The sequence below is a fragment of the Lynx canadensis genome, chromosome C1 (genome assembly GCF_007474595.2).
Source record: "Lynx canadensis isolate LIC74 chromosome C1, mLynCan4.pri.v2, whole genome shotgun sequence".
Taxonomy (NCBI): domain Eukaryota; kingdom Metazoa; phylum Chordata; class Mammalia; order Carnivora; family Felidae; genus Lynx; species Lynx canadensis.
The window spans coordinates 198,749,687-198,772,916 of NC_044310.1; the positions used below are offsets into that span (position 1 = coordinate 198,749,687).

The 23,230-nt window shown below is 34.2% G+C and overlaps 1 protein-coding gene across 1 annotated transcript in view; it reads left to right on the forward strand.

Moving 5' to 3' along the window:
* The first annotated feature begins 1,524 nt into the window (after window positions 1–1,524).
* VWC2L (von Willebrand factor C domain containing 2 like) overlaps window positions 1,525–23,230 on the forward strand; it is a 160,164-nt gene continuing 138,458 nt past the window's right edge. Inside the window, exon 1 of the mRNA XM_032594512.1 lies at window positions 1,525–1,988. Within this exon, the coding sequence (XP_032450403.1) occupies window positions 1,599–1,988 (390 nt within the window). The 5' untranslated portion in view covers window positions 1,525–1,598. The remainder of the gene's footprint in view (window positions 1,989–23,230) is intronic.

The window sequence follows — 23,230 nt, forward strand, 5'->3', positions numbered from 1 at the left end:
TCTATCTCCTTTATCATTACCTACCCAAAAGGAATCCTAATATCAGAAAGCAGCTTTCTCTTAAAGGAGGGCATAAATATACTACCTTCCATTTTACTGTTTCTATAATTTGCATATATTACTTAAAATGCAAATATAATAGTTGATGAAGTGTCCCAATGCTATCTTTATGTTGTTTTTAAATTATCATCTGTATAGGTCATACTGAAAAGAGATGATTGATCATTACTCCTTACAATCTGAAAGTATACGAACACACAACATTTATAAATGATCTGAAAATGTCCTCTATACAATATTAGCAATATTGGCATAAAGCCAATAGAATATAAATAGACAAGTGAACTATCTAACAACACTTTTTTTTATTTATTACTCTTTAAAGTCACAGTTTCCCCAGAGCCTTTGTATGAGTTAGTCACTCTAAACATTTAAATAGGAGCCCATTACCAACACTGCACACCAAGCACTAAGTGAAGTTTACATGAGTCAATGTCACCAAATTAATTAGTTATACTTTCTGTGAATGGCAACAACTCATTATTATTTTAAGGAATTTCAATAAACAGTTTTATATTGGCATTTTTGTGCAAATTGCCTAAATCAAATATGTTTGAGATATCAAAAGAGGGGTATATTTTCAAGACTATGTGAATGGTATATATTTTATATTGAAGTAATTAATTCAAGTAGTATTCCATGCATAATAGACTCAAATTCCTGTTAAAAAAATCACAAGTACATCATTCCTGCCCACTAGGAGCTTACTTCCTGAGTAAAATAAAATTGTGGACAATACAAATACATTTATTTTTAGCAAATCCTTTTCAATACATGGAGTTGTAGTGTACTATTTACTATTTACATTTTTCTTTCCCTTATTCACTATGGAATAGTTGCACTATTTTTTCTTCTATGTTTTAAAATCCAGATTTATGTTCTCTGAAATGAATATCCCATTTGAGATCATTGTTGTTCTCCAATTATGGGTGTCAAGTAGGAAGGCCTTTATACTAGCTCATCTCAATTGTAATTTGTATTCAACTATTGGTCTCTTCCCTTTCTTTTAGAAGTAGAAGTTTTCTCACTAATCTCTTAGTTTTTATACAGATAATTGTAGCATATATTCTATCACTGACTAATCCATTTCAAAGAATAATAGAGAATGTGAATTAAGACATTCTTGAGCCATTTTTAACTACTTGTAATTACCTTTTGAGGCTCAGTAAACCACTTCTTACAATTTAAACATAGCCAGATCTTTGAAATTAAGAAGGCAAATTCAAGCCTAAGGTTCCTACGTGAAATGATGGACAAATTTTAATGCTTATATTGCCAAGAATAAACTCACCAAACTTTATAATAAAGTGTAGATAGTTGCATGAACTCAGTTTATTTGAGGTCTTACTTAGTATCTTTCAGATAGATTCCAAATAAAAAGGTTAAGAACATGGACTTACATAAATCCATATTCTCTCTATATTTGTCAAATTATTCTTTTCAAATATTTATTTTCAGCCTACCCCTCTTGTATTCCCATGGAAGGAGCTGAGTATATTTAATATTAGGAGCACATCCAGAAGCCTTTGAGGAGGGGGATGGCTCTTCATATTCATGAAGCTTGCATACTTCTGTTGGTCATCCTTGGATTAGTCACTTCTGCTGCCATCAGTCATGAAGACTATCCTGCTGATGAAGGTGACCAGACCTCCAGTAATGACAATCTGATCTTTGATGACTATCGAGGGAAAGGGTGTGTGGATGACAGCGGCTTTGTATACAAGTTGGGAGAACGATTTTTCCCAGGGCATTCCAACTGTCCATGTGTCTGTGCTCTGGATGGACCTGTTTGTGATCAGCCAGAATGCCCTAAAATTCACCCAAAGTGTACTAAAGTGGAACACAATGGATGCTGTCCTGAGTGCAAAGAAGTGAAAAACTTTTGTGAATATCATGGGAAAAATTACAAAATCTTGGAGGAATTTAAGGTATGAGTTACCCTCCATATTTATTGAGTACTAACTTTTCATACCACATACTTAGTAGATTACTACATTAAAGTTGGAAGAAATTATTTTTAAATCTCCCTTTAATTTACAATATGATTCCAGTTAGCCTAAGTACCACTGTGGTCAGCAAATAACCAAGTGGTTTGTTGATCAATATATAAGTTTTCACAATAATAACCTCTTCCTACAGAAGTATGGAGTATGCTTAATAGCATTTTTTGCCCTTAATCACTTCTTCTCTATTATTACAAAGTATGTTTTCTGAGGGAAATCATTTTGTTTGTATACTATGTGTTTAATGTTTAAATTTTGTAAAGTTGTATGTGTGTGTGTGTGTGTGTGTGTGCGCGTGTGCGTTGCTTGCGCACATGTGTGTGGTCTATTTGCCTGTTCTTGGAGCCATTTAACTATAGTCTAGAATTATATTTAGTGTGTGGAAATGCAAGTGCAAGTGAGATGCACTTCTGAGCTATGGTCTTTATATTACGAATATGCATTAGGACTACTTGTTGTAGAGTACCATCTGCATTGTGTTCTCTGCTCATTAGAGTTTTTGCTTGCAGGACCCCAAAGAGAACTGAATTTTAGTCCCTGTCAAAGGTAGTAAAAAAAAAGACCATTTTTCAAGCCTCCATAGTATTTCACAGTCTTTATTTTATGCTTGTGTCATATTTTTAAGTAATTTGGAATTCATTTTTATCTCACTTTGAGTCTCTTTTCTCAAATGGCTAGTTTTAATTAGGATGTCCTATAAGCCAGATCTGAACCCTGAAGGTATAAATTAATATATCAAAATGTTCTCCTTAAATGTAATGGCAGTTTGTGCCTTGGAGTGTCTGTCATTCTGATGGCTTGATATGAAAGACTTTCATTTCATCTAACCAAGTTCTGTGGAAGGTGCTCAGAACCTTATAAGCAAAAGAAGATATAGCTACTTTTTAGTGTGACTGAGAGAAGAATGTTCAGTTTTTAGCACTAACCCAACTTCCTTTTCTACAACAGTCAAATTCTGGAAGAAGTCAATATGTGGATAAAAGGTTTAAACTGATCATGATCAGAGTATTCTGTGTATTGACATTTCATAGCATCCGGTCCATTCCAGGTTATGGGTTCAAGCTAGTTGTAATTTACCCAAGAATACCCAATACTTTAACTAGATTCCTTATAGCATGAGAAGAAATTTAATAATGATTACATTCAACTTTCCTATACATAAATGTTATCCTAGACTTTTCTCTTTCACAGACAATACTTTGTTGTACAATATTGAGAAGTAAAAGACTGAGAGTCTAGTAAAATCATTATTTATAACAAACAATAGTTAACAGTATAGTACATTTATTAACAGCTTTATGGTCCCTAAAATATACATCTTGACATTAACTATTACGCTTTTAGAATAATTAAACTAAATGCAAGTAGTCAACACGATTTGATTCTACACATGGTTCTAGAATCGTATCACTCTTTTCTCACATGCATACTTATTGAGAGTAGAGTGCAAGGAGGCATTGTAGAATAGCCTAACCCAAGCAAAAAAAAGTACATTTAATAAGGTTTCTGAGATTTATATAATTTTGTCATCAACATTTAATAAATAAGTAAAGATATATATTGACTGATTATTTGAATTTAGTCAACTCACCACTAAAGAGGCTACAGTTTTCCCTCTATTTATTAGACTTTTAAATTTACTGTAAATGTAATACCTATTTTGCCATGTCAAACAATAAGAGATATATAAAGAAAAAGTTGACAATTACTTCACTCTAATTATATGCCCCTGCTATAGTCAATACACAACCCTGATGTGCACAACTTTTCTACCTGACTCTCTATGCCCTAAAATTTTTAAATGTGATTAAAAAAGAAAAGAATGAAAGAAAACAGTTGCCACTTTTCCACAAGGATTTAGAATTATAAGAGCTTTAGTGGTTATCTAGGGAAAGTTCATAAGAATGAAAAACTAAGCCCAAGAAAGTTTGTTACTTGTCCAAAACTGTCAGATTATTTAACTTACTTCTCAATACTGCCATTCTAACAACCTCTCAGAGAACTTTGGCTCAGAAGTCAGATAGATCTGGATTCAAATCCCAAATTTATCATCATGTAAGTCTTTGAAAGGACTCCTTAAGTTTTTGAGCTGCACTGGCCATAAAATGACCATGATAATAACGTCTTTTCTTGGGAAGATATATTAGAATGAGTGAAAGAGATAATTTATGCAAAATTAGCAGCCTTGTGATGATTGGTACACAACAGATATTGACTAAATACTTGTTCTCTTCCTTCTAAACTCTAATGTCCAGGGATTTACTCTAAGTTCACAGTTCTTCTATGTCTTCACCCACATTTTACAATGAAAGTTCAACCTTAAAAGTCACTGCATTGAAAGAAATCCAATACTTTTTATAAATGTTCTACTTATCTATGTGACCTATATATATCTAAGTAAATATCAGCCATCATATCATCTTGATTCTCTTCCAATTTAGCTTGCAAGAGACAAGTAACTAATTTCAAAAGATATATGGAACTTTCACATAATTATCTTGGCATGTTATTAAGAAGGCTTAATAGGAGATATTTTTACATATAATATATTCATCCAACAAACATTTATTAGGCTATTAGATATACAAGATACTGTAGACATACTTACATTGGAAAGTAAGATACCTATAAGGCAAAATCTCCACTCACAAGGAAGGTATGAACAATATGGAAAGAGAATGGAGGGGAAAATCAGTTTAAAATACAGTATGTGCTCGTGAAGCTCAACGCCAAGGCACTATGCTGTCAGAAGCATATAAATATGATATGATGTTTGGTCAAAGAAACTTTCTTTTTCTTCATCATGGTCAAAGTTGAGCCTATTCTTAAGTAATTTAAAATTGATCGAGATAGATTAAAATTCCAAAGAAGAAACTGCTTGAGCAAGATCAGAGATTAGTGTGAAATCTGCAAAGAGAGGTGGGAGATGGGAATACCAGGAAGCTGGAAATTACTAGAATGCTATTACAATAAGAGAGAGGAAAATTTGTACTTGTTTTTTGGACAGAGGAAAGAGGAACTTGAATACCAGACAAAAATATTTAGATTCAGTCTAAAGAATAACAAGGGGTAAATGCAGGTTGTTGTACATAGAGATGACCCAGTTAAAAGTGTTTTTTTAAGTAAGATTACCTTGTAGCCAAGTATAGAACTGAATAGAGGTGAAGAAAAATTAATGGCTAGGGAGGTGGGGCTGTTGCAGAAAACAGAGAATGAGATGAGCAACATGCTTGTGGATAAAAACATTCAGGAAAGTCTTTAAGATAAAAATCTAAATTCCTAATATAGTCTCGATTCTACTCATCGATTTCTTCAAGTATCTCAAACTCTCAGTGATTTCTCTTCCTTGGGTGCTTGCAGTGCCGTCTTATACTTTTAACCTTTACACCCCTGTGTAAGTCCTACTAGGCTATTTCACAACCCCATTTAAATCTCATCTCAGCTGGAAAACCCTCTCTGTTCCATGCTGCATCCCTGGCTGGGTCTCACAACGTTCCTCTATGTTCCCACAGCATGCTGCACATACCATTATAAACAGGAACAGAAATCATAGCCAGATACTATCAATACCTCTGTGTGTCTTACAACTTATTTCATTTCATAATAACACTATGATGGTTAAAATTTAATTAGCACTGTTTTACAGATAAGAAAACTGAAGCACCAAAGTGTAAGGTATCTATCTTGTCCAACATCACACAGCTATAAAGTAGAACTAGGATTCACACCCAGGCAGCTTGGCTGCAGAATCTAAGCTCTTCACCACTTCTACTGCCTCAATCACACTGCAATAATAGAATATTAAACCACCTGTCTCTCCCACTAGACAGTGAACTCTTTGAGGCTAGGGGACAGGGTTTTCTTCTGTTCCCAATGCCAGCAACCATGTGGACCATTCAGTGCGTTTTTGGTGAATTGACATAATAGGTCAGATCTTAATTAAACCCACAGAATAAAAAAGTTCGAGTTCCCTTAAAAATGCTTAGTTTCTTTTTGTTTGCATGTTGATCTCTTCATTCTAATTAAAGAAGCACTCAAAATTCAGATAAAGAGTGCTCTTTGGGTCCCTAAAGATGACACACATTGTTCATGTTCTATTTCCATCCTGCTTTTTCCTCCTCCTCACTACCCCTTCCTAACCAAGGCTCATCTTGGATTCCATCTCCATGCCAGTGTTACAATGACCGGCCGGTTTTTTAGTTGCTCTGTCTCACTCTATACAGTTGCAAAACGTATGTCCCTACTTAATCTTTTCTGATTACTATATTCAAATGTAAATTGATCCACATGTGTCACCTGATAAGAATGTTATTTATAAAGAATTTTTTTCAACATTTACTGATGCAAGCTTTGAAAATGGGTTTCTCTCTACTATTTTAGAAAACTCTAAAATTTCCAGCATTCTGGTAATATTGTATTAAGATAAAGGTCACTGTGTAGTAGGTTCTCTCATCTTTCTTTTATGTATATCCAGGCAAAGTGACACTGGAACCTACTTCTTAACACATAAGGAGTATAAATAATAAATTACAATAGCGTTTCATCAAAAAAAAAAAAAAGTTGATTGGAAACACAGACTCTATCAGCTTTGGCTCTGTGCTTAACTATGTCATGCTGAGTTTCCCAAAGGGAGAAATGATTTATTTTGCTCAGTATTTTTATAACTCCCATTCAGGAAGAATTAGCCTTTTTTGGATTTTTTTTTTTTATTTTTTAGTACTTTAAAAACTTACACTGATTTAGTGTATATGTAGCTGCAAGAGATCTTACTTCAGCCTTTGCATAGCCAGCCTCATTTTAAAGTGATTTTCTGTAGGCAACACCCAGTGTCCCTAACTCAGGATCTGAATTTGCCCACCACATGCCTTCCTCTGTAGGCACTGGCCTCGGTGCTTCTCCCACTATGAACTGAAGGTAGTTGGTCAAGCAGCTGATTTTTATTTTTAAAGGACTTAGTGTGATTATTTTCTCATGCTGCATATTTTGTATATATGTTGTCGCTTTAAGAAAGCATGTTTTCAGGCTGGGATAAGCGGCCTAGTTTTTGCCCAAGATTTTGTATTTAATATTTAAATCTTGAAGAAAGCAGCAATGTGGACAGAAAAGTGATCACTTGGGGTATTGTGTCAAATCACCACACCTATAATGTCAATGCCAGGTAAGGTTTAGAATTGACTTGCCTTCAATGGGTATGTTCGTAGGAAGACAGGTTTTCCAGGTTTCTCATTAATCTGTGCCCCCCCCCCCACCATCATTAACATCCAATATGGTGGTACTAAATATGTAAAAGTGTTTGGATAGAAAGGATTTTTGAATTTAGGTCTGGGAGATTTATTTGATGTCATTTTGTTTTAATATGGGTAAAGAATGGAAGGCAACACGTACTAGGAGCTAATGATCAAATATATGAAAAAAAACCAGGAGAAAATGGAAGCTATGAAGAAAGCTCAATTGAGAGACTCAAATGTAAAGACACTTTACAGAAACACAATTCTCTGCATCCCACCCACCCCCCTGCCATTGTATCAATTTCTATGAAAGGCACAGAAACTAAGATTTCTGCACTAAGTAATGGGGTACAAAATACATCTGTCCAGAGGTGTGAGGGTTGCAGTTATTTTAATAACAGAAATAGGTAGATTTTGAAAATATGAGTGGGATTTTAAAAGATTCTTTCCAAAAGATTAACTATTAAATGGTTAATGGAGTTACCAGGGGCATTTGTACGATTCCACCAAAAAAAGTCCTAGAAAACATCGTAATTTCATACAACAAAGATAATTGAGGATCTTTGTTGAGAAGTTGAGAAGACTAACTCCTAAACCTGCTGACTCTGTAAAATACAGTTTGTTTTGCAGAGCATGTTGGTGGGTTTTAATGTTAAAATTGCCTCTAAGTAAATTCAGGAATGGCTTAGCCTTTCAAGTTGCTACAAAATATCAAAAATTAAGTAATGCTAATCAGTAATGCCTATTGCTCATCTAAGTGTCAGCCCCAGCATGCAGAACAGATTCAAAGTGGGTATTCTCCATGGGGAATTCCCATCTTTGTAAGCAAATGTGGGAGCTCTACTTAATTTGTTCAAATCTCTGACCAATTTCAAAGATTAGAAGTTAATTTTGTTAAAATTTAAATTTATAAAATTCCTCTCACGCTTTCTCATTTTTTTTTTACACTGTGCTCCCTTGGCATTTTTAGTTCTATAGAACTTCCCTAAATGGGAGTAGATCAGATTTTTAAAATCATTTTATTTTTTCAAAAGCTTGTGATAATTGGGAATGATCCTTTTCTTTGAACACATTTAACATGAGGGAGTACAATTGTAAGATTATATGGCTTCCAAGTTAACCCGTGGATGGGGTAAAATAATCTGTTTCCAGTCAGAAAAAGTCTCTTGCTGGGGCGCCTGGGTGGCGCAGTCGGTTAAGCGTCCGACTTCAGCCAGGTCACGATCTCACGCTCCGTGAGTTCGAGCCCCGCGTCAGGCTCTGGGCTGATGGCTCAGAGCCTGGAGCCTGCTTCCGATTCTGTGTCTCCCTCTCTCTCTCTGCCCCTCCCCCGTTCATGCTCTGTCTCTCTCTGTCCCAAAAAATAAATAAACGTTGAAAAAAAAAAAAATTTAAAAAAAAAAAAAAAAAAAAGAAAAAGTCTCTTGCTTTAAATTCTAAGGGAATTAATGGTCAGCTAGCCCTTTGGATAGCTGTACGTAAGAATAGTTTTTCATGCTCACCCACTGATATTTATTGCTGTCCTTCATATTACAAGATGCTGCTGTTAATGGTGATAACTGTGTGATAAGTATGACTACAGAGATTTGTGACTGGGCTTCTGTGCCCTGTGCACAGGGGGTGATCGGTGTTTGATTTGCAGTCACATCCGAGATTTGCGGAGCTTGTCACTGTTAGTGATTACCCCAGACTTGAGGTCAGCCATCAGCTGTTTACAGACATCACTGCCCGTTCCTTACTCTCTAATAGTGTGAGAAAATGAAACTGAAAAGAGAGACCTGGTAGTCTCCCTTTCAGACTTTCACTCCAATTGTACATGATTTTGGAAATGTTCAAAATTTGTCCATTTTTAATGGTGGTTTTACTCACTGTGAAATATGTAATCTGTCAATGGTATGACATCAGCAAGGATAATTTTTTCTGTTATTTTGCATCTTATTTCATAGCTCAGGTCTCATATTTTATGCAAATTATGTAGATACTCTAATACATACCATCGCAATAGAAATTGTTCCATACATGCATTGATTTGTGGCGTGTGTGTGTGTGTTTACGTGTGTGTGTGAAAGAAATTTGAGGGACCAGGAATGTTCTTTCTTTAAGAAAATCTTACTTTAAGATTAGGTAAATCCTTTTTTCTACTCTTCCTTATTCTCCCTGACCGTATTTTTGCTTAGTTTTGTTTTCCTACAGCTTGATTTATACATCAGGCAGTGTGTTTTATGAAGGACAGCACAAGAAAAACTTACTGGTTTATTTTTTTAGTTGTATTTTGCCAAGCTTTCCAGGAAGAGCTTGAAACAAATAACTAAGAGACAGTTTGAAGTGATCAGTAGGTTGGCTTATCCAGAGCATCTTTCTCAAAAATGGCCATTATTAATTGGGGACTGGCTTATTTTAGAGTCTGCACTTTGGACTTTTATCATCACTGCTGATTAGCATCAGTAATTTCACTCCAACACACCTCCATTGTCAATTTCCTTGACTCTAGCCTGCTGTATAGAATATATCACAATAAAGCTTTCTTTGAAAGGATTTAATGACACTATGAAAAGAGTGAATAAAGTACTAAAGTAACAAGAAAAATCATTCATCCCCTAAAAAAGTTTTCAGATATTATTTTATGCCTGTATAAAGCTGTCTAAAGTGGAAAAAAGTCCAATGAACACAACTTTTAATTTTCCCCCCATTATGTATGTGACCATAAACAAAATCCAAATAATTTTAATTGTTATAACTAACTATAGGGTAGATGCAATAATGTCATCATATACATCTTATGAAAAATTAATTGTATTGGGAACTTGAAAATTATAGTATTACATATCAACTTTTAATTAACAATTCTACCTGCTTATACATTTTTTTTTTTTAATTAAACATTACTTGTTTGGTACTTTTCAATCCTTTTAATATTGACCTTTGACTACCATTGTTACTTCTTGGTATGAGACTAGCTTTCTAGTATATGAGTTTGTGTACATTCTCCTATTTATAAAGGCAAGCATTATGTTTTGGGGTTTTTTTTTGTAGTGAAGATCCTTCCTACTTTTAAGAGTTGATTATAGAATTTTTGATCTAAAAAAGAACTTTGAAATTATTTTGCTTAACTTCCTTATTTTACAGATGATAAAACAAAGGACAACTGAAACTTACTGAAAAGACCATAATGACATAGCTCATTATTTGCAAAGGCAATATTAATATGTTGCTTTCCTGTGGTCTTTTTTCTACATTTTACTATGTTCAGGTTTAACAAGAAAACATCACTCATTTGCATCTTCCTTTCCAATAAATGTGTTGGATGCAAAGATTTATTTCAGCTAATTGTCTATAGAAATGTGATATCAGGACCTATCACCATGACAACACAGAGTTACAAGTAGACAAGAACAATAAAATATTGGCATATCTAAAATCAGTCTTTGACATAGATAGAATACAATTTGTAAAAGAAATCTAAGTTTGCAAAGGCTCTGATAAAAGGGGACCCCCGTTAAAAATGAAAAATTCTATAATTAAACCAAATAATATAGGCCAAATTAAAATAAAATCCCATCAGATTAACAGTGCCTCTTTATTTTCATGGATACTACTTTATACTAGGAAGTAACAAAGGAACTAAACTAGCTGTTCTTGCCATGTATTTCGTGATTTTAGGAACTGAGGACTCATGTTCTTGATTTTCTCACTCTGCAAGCACCTGCCTTTCACTATGAGACACTATGAGACAGGAATGGAATGTGAAAAATGGATGAGGTATGCAAAACTCTCTAGTTCCATGGCATTAGAACAAAGAAATATTCGTAGACTGATGTATGCTCAGTATCATCTCAGGAAGGAATGTTGCAAAAATTCAGATTCCTTGACCTTTCCCTCTCTGATTTGGGTTGAAATTATTTACATTTATGTTTTTCTAAAGCTTCCCAGGTAATTCTAATGATCAGCTAGATTTGGGAATCACTGTAATGATGTATGTAGCCTCTTCCAGACTCTTTTCTAGGAAACACAAGCAATGTGTAAGATTCTCAGTAAGGATTTCTGATTTTTTTTCATGGGCAAGTAAATCTGAGAAATGATTTATCCTTTAACAGTTCTTAGAAATGTGAAGTGTATATTAGTGTATTGACACTGCTTGAGCATTTTAAAAGGTTTGAGAGCCAGTATGTATTATTCAACAGCAATGAGCTTGACAAGGAGGTAAAAACTGGATTTTAGAGTAGGTTCCACCCCTTAGCAGCCAAGTGACTTAGGTGTATTACTCTACCTCTGTAATAGTAGAAACTACTTGACATACAATAAGGGATTCATAAAGGCTACTTGACATTTTTATTACTATTACCAATAAACTATATTTAATATAGGATTTTATAAATTTATGTGACAGAAGAATACTTTTTTTCTCAGAACATCTATTAACATCTTAAAGTTCATAAGAGTTCAAAGAAACACAGTTTAAGAAATACTTTACTAATGATTCACGATACCCTAATTTCTTTATTTGACTCTTATGGGCAGTTAATGATAAAAGTCTGTATGTCTCAGCTCTTCCTTTATATTCTGGCTTTTTTTTAAGTTTCCAACATTGACATTAACATGATTGTTTATAGCAATTAATTTGTGCTGCATAAAACAATTGAATTGACAAAATTACCTCTCCTTCTTCATCATAATAATGCCAGCTACCTATAACCAAAAATCTAAGTGATTGACACCGTATAATCCATGAGCCACATTCAACTTACCACCTGCTTTTGTAGACTTTTATCGTAAATCAGCTATGATTATTCAGCTATGATTATGTATTGTCTGTGGTGGCTTTTAAGCTGTAGTGAAGAGTTGAGTAGTTGCCCCAGAGACCATATGACTCACATAGGTCAAAAATATTTACTATCTGGTCTCCTACAGAAATGCCAACCCCTGATCTATGATAAAATTATTTTTCCCTTTTACTTCCCTCAAATTGTGTTGTCATAAAATCTTTCCAATCTTTATTCTTTGAAGGTTAAACATTTTGGATACTGATAGATATAGGTCCAACTTCACTTATAGGTGGTCTCAGGTATCTCTTTTCACATATGTAACTTTAAAAAAACATTTAGATTTGCCTATTATAATTGTTGTTATACATACTTGGCAACAATATTAAGTCATATATCTCTGCACACTTGCCTTCAAGCAGTACAGCTTTGTTGTTTGCATTGATGAATAATAATTTAATAACTTTCCACTTACTGAGAATTCTCAGATGAAACAGATAAGCAAAGATGATACAAATTTCCATTATTTTGATCTCCCTCGTGTTCTCCTTTGATAGTGTGACAAGTAGGTATTTTTAAATTAATGTAATATAATAAATATACTTCCTGTGATATTAATAAAAGAAAATATGTATATTATCTTCTTAGGTATTCAATTCATTATTATATCTTTTCAATTCAACTCACATAACCCATTGTTTGATTTCATTAAGTATTCTAAATATCATCTACATGTGAAGAAGTGGTAGGTTTTGTAGAGTTGTACCAAAATGTGTAAGACATAAATCTGACCCTCAAAATTCTCCTAGTCTATCAAAGGGAATAATACAGATACAACTAATAGCAGGTGGCCTGTGACGACTGTACTAGAAATTCATATTAAGAAAGGAGGAATTTAGTCTGGAAGGCTTAAGAGTGGGGATTTCAGCACACTGAAAGTATTTTAGACAAATTTGGGACACCGGCAAAAGTAAGTACAAAGCACATTCAAAGACAAATGACTCATCCCAAGTGGCCAGAGCATAAACTGTAGAGGAGCAAAACATAAAAGAGTGAGAAAGGAACACAGGTCCAGCTCATGATGTGAATGTCAGGCCATAGAGCTTTGGCCAAAGCCTGGGTTGAGCAGGGAGCCACAAAGGGACTCCAATGAAGAAGCGACACAACCAGATCTGTGTCCAAGGCAAAACAAATAATAGTTGACAATTTTATAAAATATTTTGCACGTGTGATCCCTCAAGAGTTATTTCACTCCAAGATATTTTTATTCTTATTTTATGAGAAAGAAGGATTTCTGACTAATTCTAGTGCTCTTCTCATTATACCTGACCAGCTGCCACAAGTTCACTAAGGATGCTTTTCAAGACATGGTAGAGATGGCTTCATTTTCATGCAAGTGTCTACACGCCCTATATTCTCCAATAGGTGTTCAACTATAATGCTGAAATATTTCATATTTCACTGTGAAGAAAATGTATACATGCTAGGATGAGGAAAATTCTTACCCTGCTTCATGTTTTAGAGGGCTCAATTTCTTTCATTTTAAAAACTCCCATTGCCATGAAGAAGTGTGAGTCTAAGGCACCTTCCAGTCCATTAATAAATAATAACACCTGCATTCTGAATGCAGTGAGAACCACCCAAGAATATTTTTGCAAATTTAGAGGGTTTTTCTAAATTTTTACATCTGTGAAATACAAATTTAAAAACAACAACAACAAACCATGGACTTCGATAATGATTTTGCCGTCTTGGAAATACCATAGTTACTACAAAAACTTCCAGTGGTTACCAAATTGAGTCATTTTTCTTTATAGTGAGAGAACAGCCACAGCTCTCTGGAACTCCACTTATTTTCACCATATATTAGTTTTATTTCCCCTTCCTAAATGTGACAGGGAAAAAAAATTAAATGTATTCAGCCTAACTTTAATTTTTCCCCAACATTAAAAATAAAATCCTACTAAAATAGCAAACCTTTGACTGCTGAGATTTAGAAAGCTTCATTAGGGAGAAAAAGGACAATCACAGAGAATTTTCCTTTAGTTAATGAGACCCTAGGACATTCACACTGAAGCTAGAACATACCTAAATCAAGATTCAAAACAAGGTGAGCTAAAGTTACCCTGTTAAAAATCTGTTTGGACCAAGAATCTGATTAAATATTGGAGTTTCATCTCAGTAAACAAGAACCTAATTAACTATTTAAAAATGTTTCCCAATGTCATCCTCATCTAACCACAGTATGAGTACATACATTGCTACATTTTAGAGATGCAACCCAAATTGCTTTTAAAACTCTAAAAGATATATTCCTTACAAATTCAATATTTCAAATACCTTATAATTGAAATAATCATGCCATAACTTAATAAAAACAATTTATGATCAATATATTCCCTTGATAAATACATGACCATTGAAAATGGATGGAGAGAAATATAAATACATACATACATACATACATACATACATACATACATACAAACACTGGTCACACTGAAAGCCATAACAATGAGGGTCTTTTAAGCAAGGCTACATAGTTTGCATATTATATCATTTCCTTTCATTTTCCTAAGCATCCAGTGATGCAATTTGAGCCCTGTTAATATTGTTATTATTACCTCCACCTGACAAATGAGAAAACCCAGTTTCAAGTAATTTAAGATAAATCAACACTCTTTGATGGCAGGAGGTGAGTTCCAAGTGTGCTCATTCCACAGGGTCATATGGCCGAACTGCACTAGGCATTAGTACTAGCTATTGTTATACACAGTTTCAAAACTGACGGTTTTTGCTGCACCCTGCATAAAACCAATACACACTAAAGTCAAAGGTTTATCAAGAAATTAGTCAAGACTTTTTAAATTAAAATATACTCTAATATTATTGCCCATAAGCCATCTCAACATATTTTTGTGGAATGAGGTAGGCTATGAATTAAGCATCAAATAATGAAGTAGAACATTGAGAAGAAAATTGCTGTTTGGACTTAAAATTGGAAACTAATATATTTTATTATTAGCAGTTATAAAGTACTTCACTGTATTAATTTTCAATTACTGCCTTTTCATAATATGTAAAAGTATAATGTTGCCAACAAATGGAAAGGCAACAAAAGACTTCAACTTTTAGTACATTTTTGCCCAGAGAAATTCTGAGACAGTGGCAAGGAGAGACTTCTGAACTAAGTCTGATTGGTACTCCCAATACAAATGGAATTGGTTGTTCTAGGCCTAATATTTTCACATCCTACACCCTGAAAAGCCCTGAGTTCAGTGACAACCATGCAAAACACCTCCTTTCAATGTTTCTCATAGAACAGGCCTGGTCTTATGTGTCTCTTAACATGATTCTTTCAGGTTGTAGAATTCTAACGGTAATGTATTCTCCCCCACGCACACATGGCCCTGTTTTAATGCTAGTGTAGATGACTGGATTTTAACTGATATCAACAATCTGTTCTTTTTAGTGTCGACAGGAAAGTCTTGAAGCTATACAGTTGTTCATTTTTTTTCCTATTGCATAAATAGGTGATAAGTGGAGAATCCTTACCATGGAGACATACGGGCTGTAGTCAAAATATTCTGTTCATCGTCAAGGGTCTTTAATGTATCAAAACCAAAAGTCAATCCAGCTTATCAGTGAAGGACTAAAGGCTGTTGGTTTTCTAGGCTATTTCACAAGGATAGGTGTGACACTTTATCAAAATCTTTACTTCACTCTAAATCTTCTAGCCTTCGTCTATATCTTTGGGTTCTCCTTTGAAGACTGTAGAGGCAGCTAACACATTCTTTCTTTTTTTCTTAAATATACACTGTTATTTCCTTAATAAGTATACTTTGTCTATTTAAAAAATACATTGGTGATTTTAACTCAAAAAAGATATTTTTGTTTACATTCTCTTTCTCTACAGTTTATTTTCCTGTGTGTTATTCTTCATATTTCAGAAAAAGCTGTGTTTTATTGTCATGAAATTCCTTGAAAATATTCAGAAGAAAAATATTGGTTCTATATACCATCAGCTTATTATAATAGGTAGTATGTAACTATAGACTTGCCTACTCTTAAAAATAAGCCAAAATACATTTAAATAAATTTTTAGGAAAAAATTTTTTTCGAAGAAAAAAATCATTAATATAATGCCACTGTTGTGTTGCAAATATAATGGTAAGTTTCTTTTTTTTCAATTTTTTTGATGCTTTATTTACTTTTGAGAGAGAGACAGACTGCTAGGGGGGAGGGGCAGAGAGAGAGGGAGACACAGAATCCGAAGGAGGCTTCAGGTTTTTAGCTATCAGCTCAGAGCCCCACATGGGGCTTGAACTCATGAACTGCGAGATCATGACCCAAGCTGAAGTCAGACACTTAACTGGCTGAACCACCCAGGTGTCCCTATAATGGTAAATTTTAAGACCGAGTGAACATTTTTTATACTTGATAAATATTAACTTTAGATTGGATATTTCATCAACTTCTTTGCAATATTATTGTGTTTTACATTAGGGTCAGAATAAATAGAAATAAAAATAGAAAGATTAACTCCAATAATTCTATCCTCCTTATAATAGGTCCATAGGACCTTATAATAGGTCCATCAGTTATTTTTATGAAAAATAATTTGTTTTACAAAATCAAAACTTATTTCTATAGATATCTTATTTCTTTTTCTAGACTGTCGTTTATTAAGGACAGGCTAGATATATAGCTCATCTTGGTATACTTTCTATACCTTATCTTATATATGCTATGCATTTAATAGATATACTCAATAAATAATTTTTAAATTCATATATCTTATTTCTGATTTTTAGTTTATTGCCTACATAGTATATTATATCTACATGGGCAAAGCTGTGTGTACTCCTTACAATCACCTGGCTAAAATGTTTGTTTTCAACAAACATAAAGTGGTTTTTGATAGACAACTGAATAATAATATTCCATAATGTATTATCAAAGTACCAACTTCTCAGACAAAGCCAGAACAGCTATTATTTAACTTGTTACTCAAATGATAACATCATACACATTTGCTGACAAACTGAGGTTATTTAGAAAACTCTAAGCATCCAGTTTTCTGTTTACTTCAGTAGTATTAAATTCTTAAAGGAATTCCAGCTCTATATTCATAATTTGGTAAGGCTTACAACCTCAGTGTTTCAAATGTGCTCCAATCAATAGGGCAGATCACTGAAGAAATCACTACAGTCCCATTTGATGCAGGACACTGAGGAGCATTTTAATCACTGGTGCAATGGGTTTTCTTTCAGAGGATTGTGAATTTTGTTTAAAATCCATTGGCTGTATTGATCATTAGGTGACATCTGCCGCATGCAAATTACTGGCTACAGTAGTGGCAATGGATGCTAAATACTCTTGTACTCTGTAATTTAATGTATATTTTAATGAAGTGAACACTGAGATTCCTGACAGGCATCAGCAACTTTGAAATAGTATTCCAAATTTCTCATACAGTTTGAAAGTAATGAGATTTGTTCCATAAAGTGATAAAATTTATGCCATAAATTATCTCTAAAAGAAGAGTGCTTCTTAAAGCAGTATCTTTTCCTTGGTGGAGATCAAATTTTAAATTGTTGTTTAATGGGAAGTTTTTAGAAGAGCAATCTGAGCTATATTCTCTGATAATTTTTTGCCAATATTATCAAATAAATGGAGTACCATATGGTATGAAAAGCCTAATATCACTTGGTCAGAAGGAAAGCCATTGATATAGCAGTGTGCTAAAACTTGGCAGTAGAATACTGTATTCATTCACCACTTCAGCCTTCAACAATTCATGGGAGGCTTTCTAGGAATCAAGCTTTGTTCCTTTGTTTGTGTTTTATTGGACTTTGTAATCTAAGTCATTCCTTAGGAAAATGGACTTGTTTAAAATCAGGATTGTTGTATTTTTTTCCTGAAAAATAGTTTATATTATACTAAAATCATTTTGTCTAAAAGGCAACCATTAAACTTAACACACCTTATAAAATGAGACTAGCTTTTTCGCAGACTCCTGAGGAATTCCTCTGTATGTATTCTTACCCTAAATTTAGTTATCACGGTATTTGCTAGTGCAATAAGTCTATAATTATCTACTGCGAGAGTCTAGTCAATGGAGTGCTTGAAGGTTGATTTAACTTGTGATCCACATGGTGGGTAATGTGAATTTCAAATTGCCTTTAAAAAGTAAGTTTATGTTCATTGTCATAATATTGTAACCCAGATACTCATTTGATGACTCATAGTCAGGAACCTTTCCCCACAAAGTGCCCTTTATAATATTTAAATAAAATGCGAGTATGTTATCGAATCAGAATCCTATCCATGAATGATTAACATAGATGAAGCTGCCTAAGAAGTATGGCTTTACAAATAAGAAAACATAGGTTATGCATAAATGACTTGTATATGTTAACAAATATTTGTTAAGTATCTATCATGTGCTAAGATACCTTCTTGGTGCTGAGTATAGCAATGAACAATATACTATAAGAAGCTTATAATGATAGGGAAGGCAGATAAAAATAAATAAACGTATACTCAAACCAGTAAGATAATCTCATGCACTGATGAGAGTTCTGAATAGGCAGTGTGATGGAGAAGGATGATGGAAAGATATCAGGGAAGAGCTCCTTGGAAAAAGGGCATTTGAGTTGACATCTAAATGCTAAGACATCAGGGAAGGAAAACAGGTTTGTTGCTTTTCATTTTTTCTTTTCCTTTCCCTGACTGATTTATGATGGCCATTTTAATGGTTCACAATTAGTCTTTATCTAGAGACTTCTAACAACAATTTTTCTTCAATATGTTTCTGACATGATTAATTCTATTGGTTCACACATCCTCCCTCTGACCTGCAACAAACCAAGTTCTATAAAACTTCACTGCAACCACCTCTGTAATCAGATTCCACTTTGAACAAGAAAAATAACCTAAATATTCTTTTAAATCTAGTCTTATGCTATCGTTCAATTTTACACTTTTTTCAGAAAGCCATCAATAAGTTTGCAAGTGAATAAAATAATAATTTATAATTTGTCTTACACATTTAATGTGCTTCGCAGTAACTCTGTGAAATTGGTAATACTGTTATTCCCATTTTATAGATTAAGAAACTAAGGCACAGAAAGTTTATCTAATTTTCCAAAGATTCACAGCCAGTGATAAAGCATCAGAGACCAGAAGTACTAAGTACTTCTTAGTACTTGTAAGTACTAAGGCTATGGAGAAGTGTCTTCTAGCCATGATATCACAGCCATCCAAACAAAGCCAACTAAAGGAAATATTGTTTTTCTAATTTTCCGAATTCAGAGTTTTCCAACTTGTAAGAAAACTATTGTAAACTTCATCAAATTAAAATAGTAAACTGCTATGCCCTTGTCACTTTGAGGATTGAATTTGGGTAACAAATCTGGTAGGCTGTGACTATTTCCTCATGGGAGCTCTACAAACAATTCCAGTAACAGCCTCCACATAAATAATGATGCCACAAGGTATGGTGATATAAACCAAACATCCAGACTTTCCTCAGATATGGAAAGTAAGCCAGTGTACTCAGAATACAAAAAAATGTGCATTTTCTACAAACATCTTGAAAATTCTATGCAACCAGTCTGTATTAACATGTTCTCATAATCCTACGTTGACTCTTAGTGATGACTTACTTCACTTCCAAATTTTCACAGAGAGCATATTTGACAATTTTTCTGGAGTTACTCAATTATTCTAGTAAACTAAGTTACTAGTTTTCAGGCTACTTTCTCTATTTCAAAAAATCATGGAGCATTCTACTATTCTCAGGGTTCTGGCACATCCCTTTCAATTTTCTAAGAATTCTCAAAAACCACAGACAATGGCATTGGGATTTTAGCTTCAAGGTCTTCAAAAGTTAACCATTGAAAAAACTGATGTGTATTGTCATATTTCCATTCTCTAATACCAAGGAGAAAAATTTGGATTCCAATTACCTAAATCAATTTTTTTAAATCCCCTTTTATTCTATTAATCAGAAAATAAATAAATATATGTATCTAGTAGGAAACCCCGTTGAAATTTGGGGGCAGCTGGGACAGCATTTGGATTTGCCATGCAAATATATTCAGTGATAACAGGAAGTACAGATAAAATGCATGTTTCTACTTAAACAGAGTCCACATTAGATATTCAAAAACCCTAAGCAGGAGGTGTACAGATTCATAACAGACATAAAATTATCAGATTATCTAATACATGCAGTAATACATTTGGCTTCTAATCTTAATTTTAATTAAAATTTATGTAAAGGTATATATAGTGAATGTTACTTTATTTTCCAAAGCTTTCACAGAAATGACATGTTCTGTGAGATTTCTTAGAAAAAGATTTTTCTTGTATAAAATTTTAGGATGGTGTCATTTAATCATGTTACTTACCAAATCTCTAGCTGACAAAAGTCACTGGTTGTAATTTCACATGTTCTTCTAAAAAAAAGTGAGTAAGAATAATTTTATTCCAAGTACTTACTCTGTTCCTGTGTTCCTCTGTTCCTCTAAGCATAGCTTTATTGTTTAATCTTTGGTTTTACAGGGACATTTTCAGATTTAATCTATAGTTTTCACATTGAAGAGCCTGATAAAAGGAAATTTGCAACCAGCTCAGCCCTTAAAGATGTAAAGATTATGGAAAGCACCAAACCTTTCAGTTTTAGGCTGCAAGGTGGGAAGGATTTTTAAAGTAGGAACAATGCACATTGTTCATTCCCAGGGACTTCTTGCTGCTTATGCAATGTCTTTTCAGAAGTGCAGGAGAAAGCAGGGGCAGTGGAAGAAGTCAAGTTGGGCAAGAAATCACTGGTATCTGAACTGATGAATTTGTGAAAGTGAAGTCCTGATAAGGCTGGAGAAGAAAGAAGGGGCTTTGGAGTAAGGTCAATGAGTTAAATTTGATTGAGCATTCAGAGTGGGGGTGGGGCACACATGGAGATGTGAGAAGAAATGGACTGAAAGAGATTATTTGCGGGAAAAAATTAATGAAAACAAAAGAGGAAATTGCATGTGTCTGACAAGAGATTCTAGACCCAGGAAGGGTGTGGTATTTGAATAAAGTCAGAGTCAGGGGAAGATTCAAAGAAAATGTCCCTCAGTGGCTAGGGTGATACTTTCATTTTTCCAATTTATGTTTCTCATTATTCAAAATCCCTTAAAAAATCAGGTGTACTTTTATCACCAAGCCTTATAGTCATAGCTCTTCCTCAGAATATTTCTCAGAACTCTAGGGCATACACATCCAGTCTCCACTGGCTTCACATAGATGCCCCTGGGTCTTTACTGCACCATCATCTGTTAGTGCTTCTCTCAGATACCCTCCAGTGTGGTTACGAGGCTAAAGATGCCAATGCCCCCAAAGGATGTGAGCCTCAGGGCAACTTAACTTCAACCTACTATTCTTTTCTTACTAATTTACATTTGCAGAAGGTTAAAAAGCTCTATGGCTCCATAATAACCTCTTTATGCACTAAATACCCTAGTGAAATTCCCTGTTTTAGCAGAAGTATGCATCTTCCATAAATCAATTATTCAGTTCCTAATGGCTATTCCTCTGCATCTGGCCTGCATAGAGAAGGGTCCAAACCACTGTAAAATGAACTATGCAAATGGGAGTACCCAGAATAGTGATTCTTGCTATTACTGGCAGGACATTATAGCAAGTACACCACCTGGGTTCAATCCTGCCTCTGTCCCTTGCTGCCTAGGCCTAAGGAAGTTATGGACCCTCTCAGCCTATATCCTCATCTATGAGATAAAGATAATAGCAAATCTTCCTTCATAGGCTTATTATGAGAAATAAGTAAGTTGACATAGGTAAATGGCTTGGCATGATATCCAGTAGTTAATCATTTCCAAAAACATTGTTTGAGTCAGAATGGTGTCTTTAATAATCTCTGTTAGGAGTCTAATAGTCCAATAAATCTTTCTCACAGGCCACAGTTAATTTGAGTAAACATTTTGCATTGGAAAATTTAAGGGCTCTTTGGGATTTTTAATGGCTGAATCAGTCCACTAGAATTGCACAGATCAGCCCGTCCTGCAGCAAGAATGAAGGGTCACAGCTATGGAAGGGCAGGGTGTGGAAGCCATATTAGTTGTTCCCTTTTTCTCTCATATTAACCATAAATGCACTTCAGAAGCCTATGTAAAAATTCTTTGCAATTAACGAAGGAAAGGGAGACAGCTTCTGACCATTTTACTTGGGAATTTAAGATAGCACAATGGGGCTTGTGAAATAAGGAGTTAGAGCAGCAAGAATTTTCCTTTCTCACAGGATTTCTCACATTTCGCCAACAAATAATGTGCTATGGTATCAAGTCTTTTCCTTAATTTCCTGAGATTTTTCAGTAGAGGAGCTTCAGAAACATCCCAGCCCTTAGGACGATCTAATACATTGCTTTGAGATACTACTTAACACATCTCACCACACAGTAAGGAGCTTAACTGTACCCTTCAATGAATGTATTGACAACGTTAGAAATACTTTTCCTACAGATTCTATGTCTAATTCTCTTATTCCTACTAAATTGGAAAGTAAAATAATTGAAAGCTAGACTCTCATTTTCCAAGCAGAAAGCAAAGGTAACATTAATTTGAAAATAATTAGTTGAAAGGTTTTCACCCCCACAGGTTGAAGAAAAACAAGAGCTGATATGGACAGTAGCAACTGAGACAAAGGCAGAGAGCTTTAATTAACACAATTTGCAAGTGAGGAACTTGCAAATTGCATTTTACAATGCAAAATGTTTACCTCAAAGTAACTGTGGCCTGTGAGAAAGATTTATTGGACTATTAGATTTCCAACACAGATTGTGGCACTGTGGCATAGGACTGGAGGTAGAATGTTCTCAGAACAAATGGAATGATTTGAGAAGTAGACACTTGTATAACTTCTGAGACCTCCAAGTTTTTATTCCAGAATTCCAAACTCTGTTGCATGAGAAATGAGAGATAGAACTTATAAACATGAGAACATCACAAAATGGTCACTGCTTGAGATTATTTGTGGTATAGGCAGTTTGTAGAAAAGAAACAGAAAATCTCAAACTCACTTTTGGCTGGTAAGTACTGTTGAGACAAAAATTGTTTTCTGCCTGTTTTTTTTTTCCTCCTCTAAATTAATCACTTTTCAGTTCCATTTTTAGTCT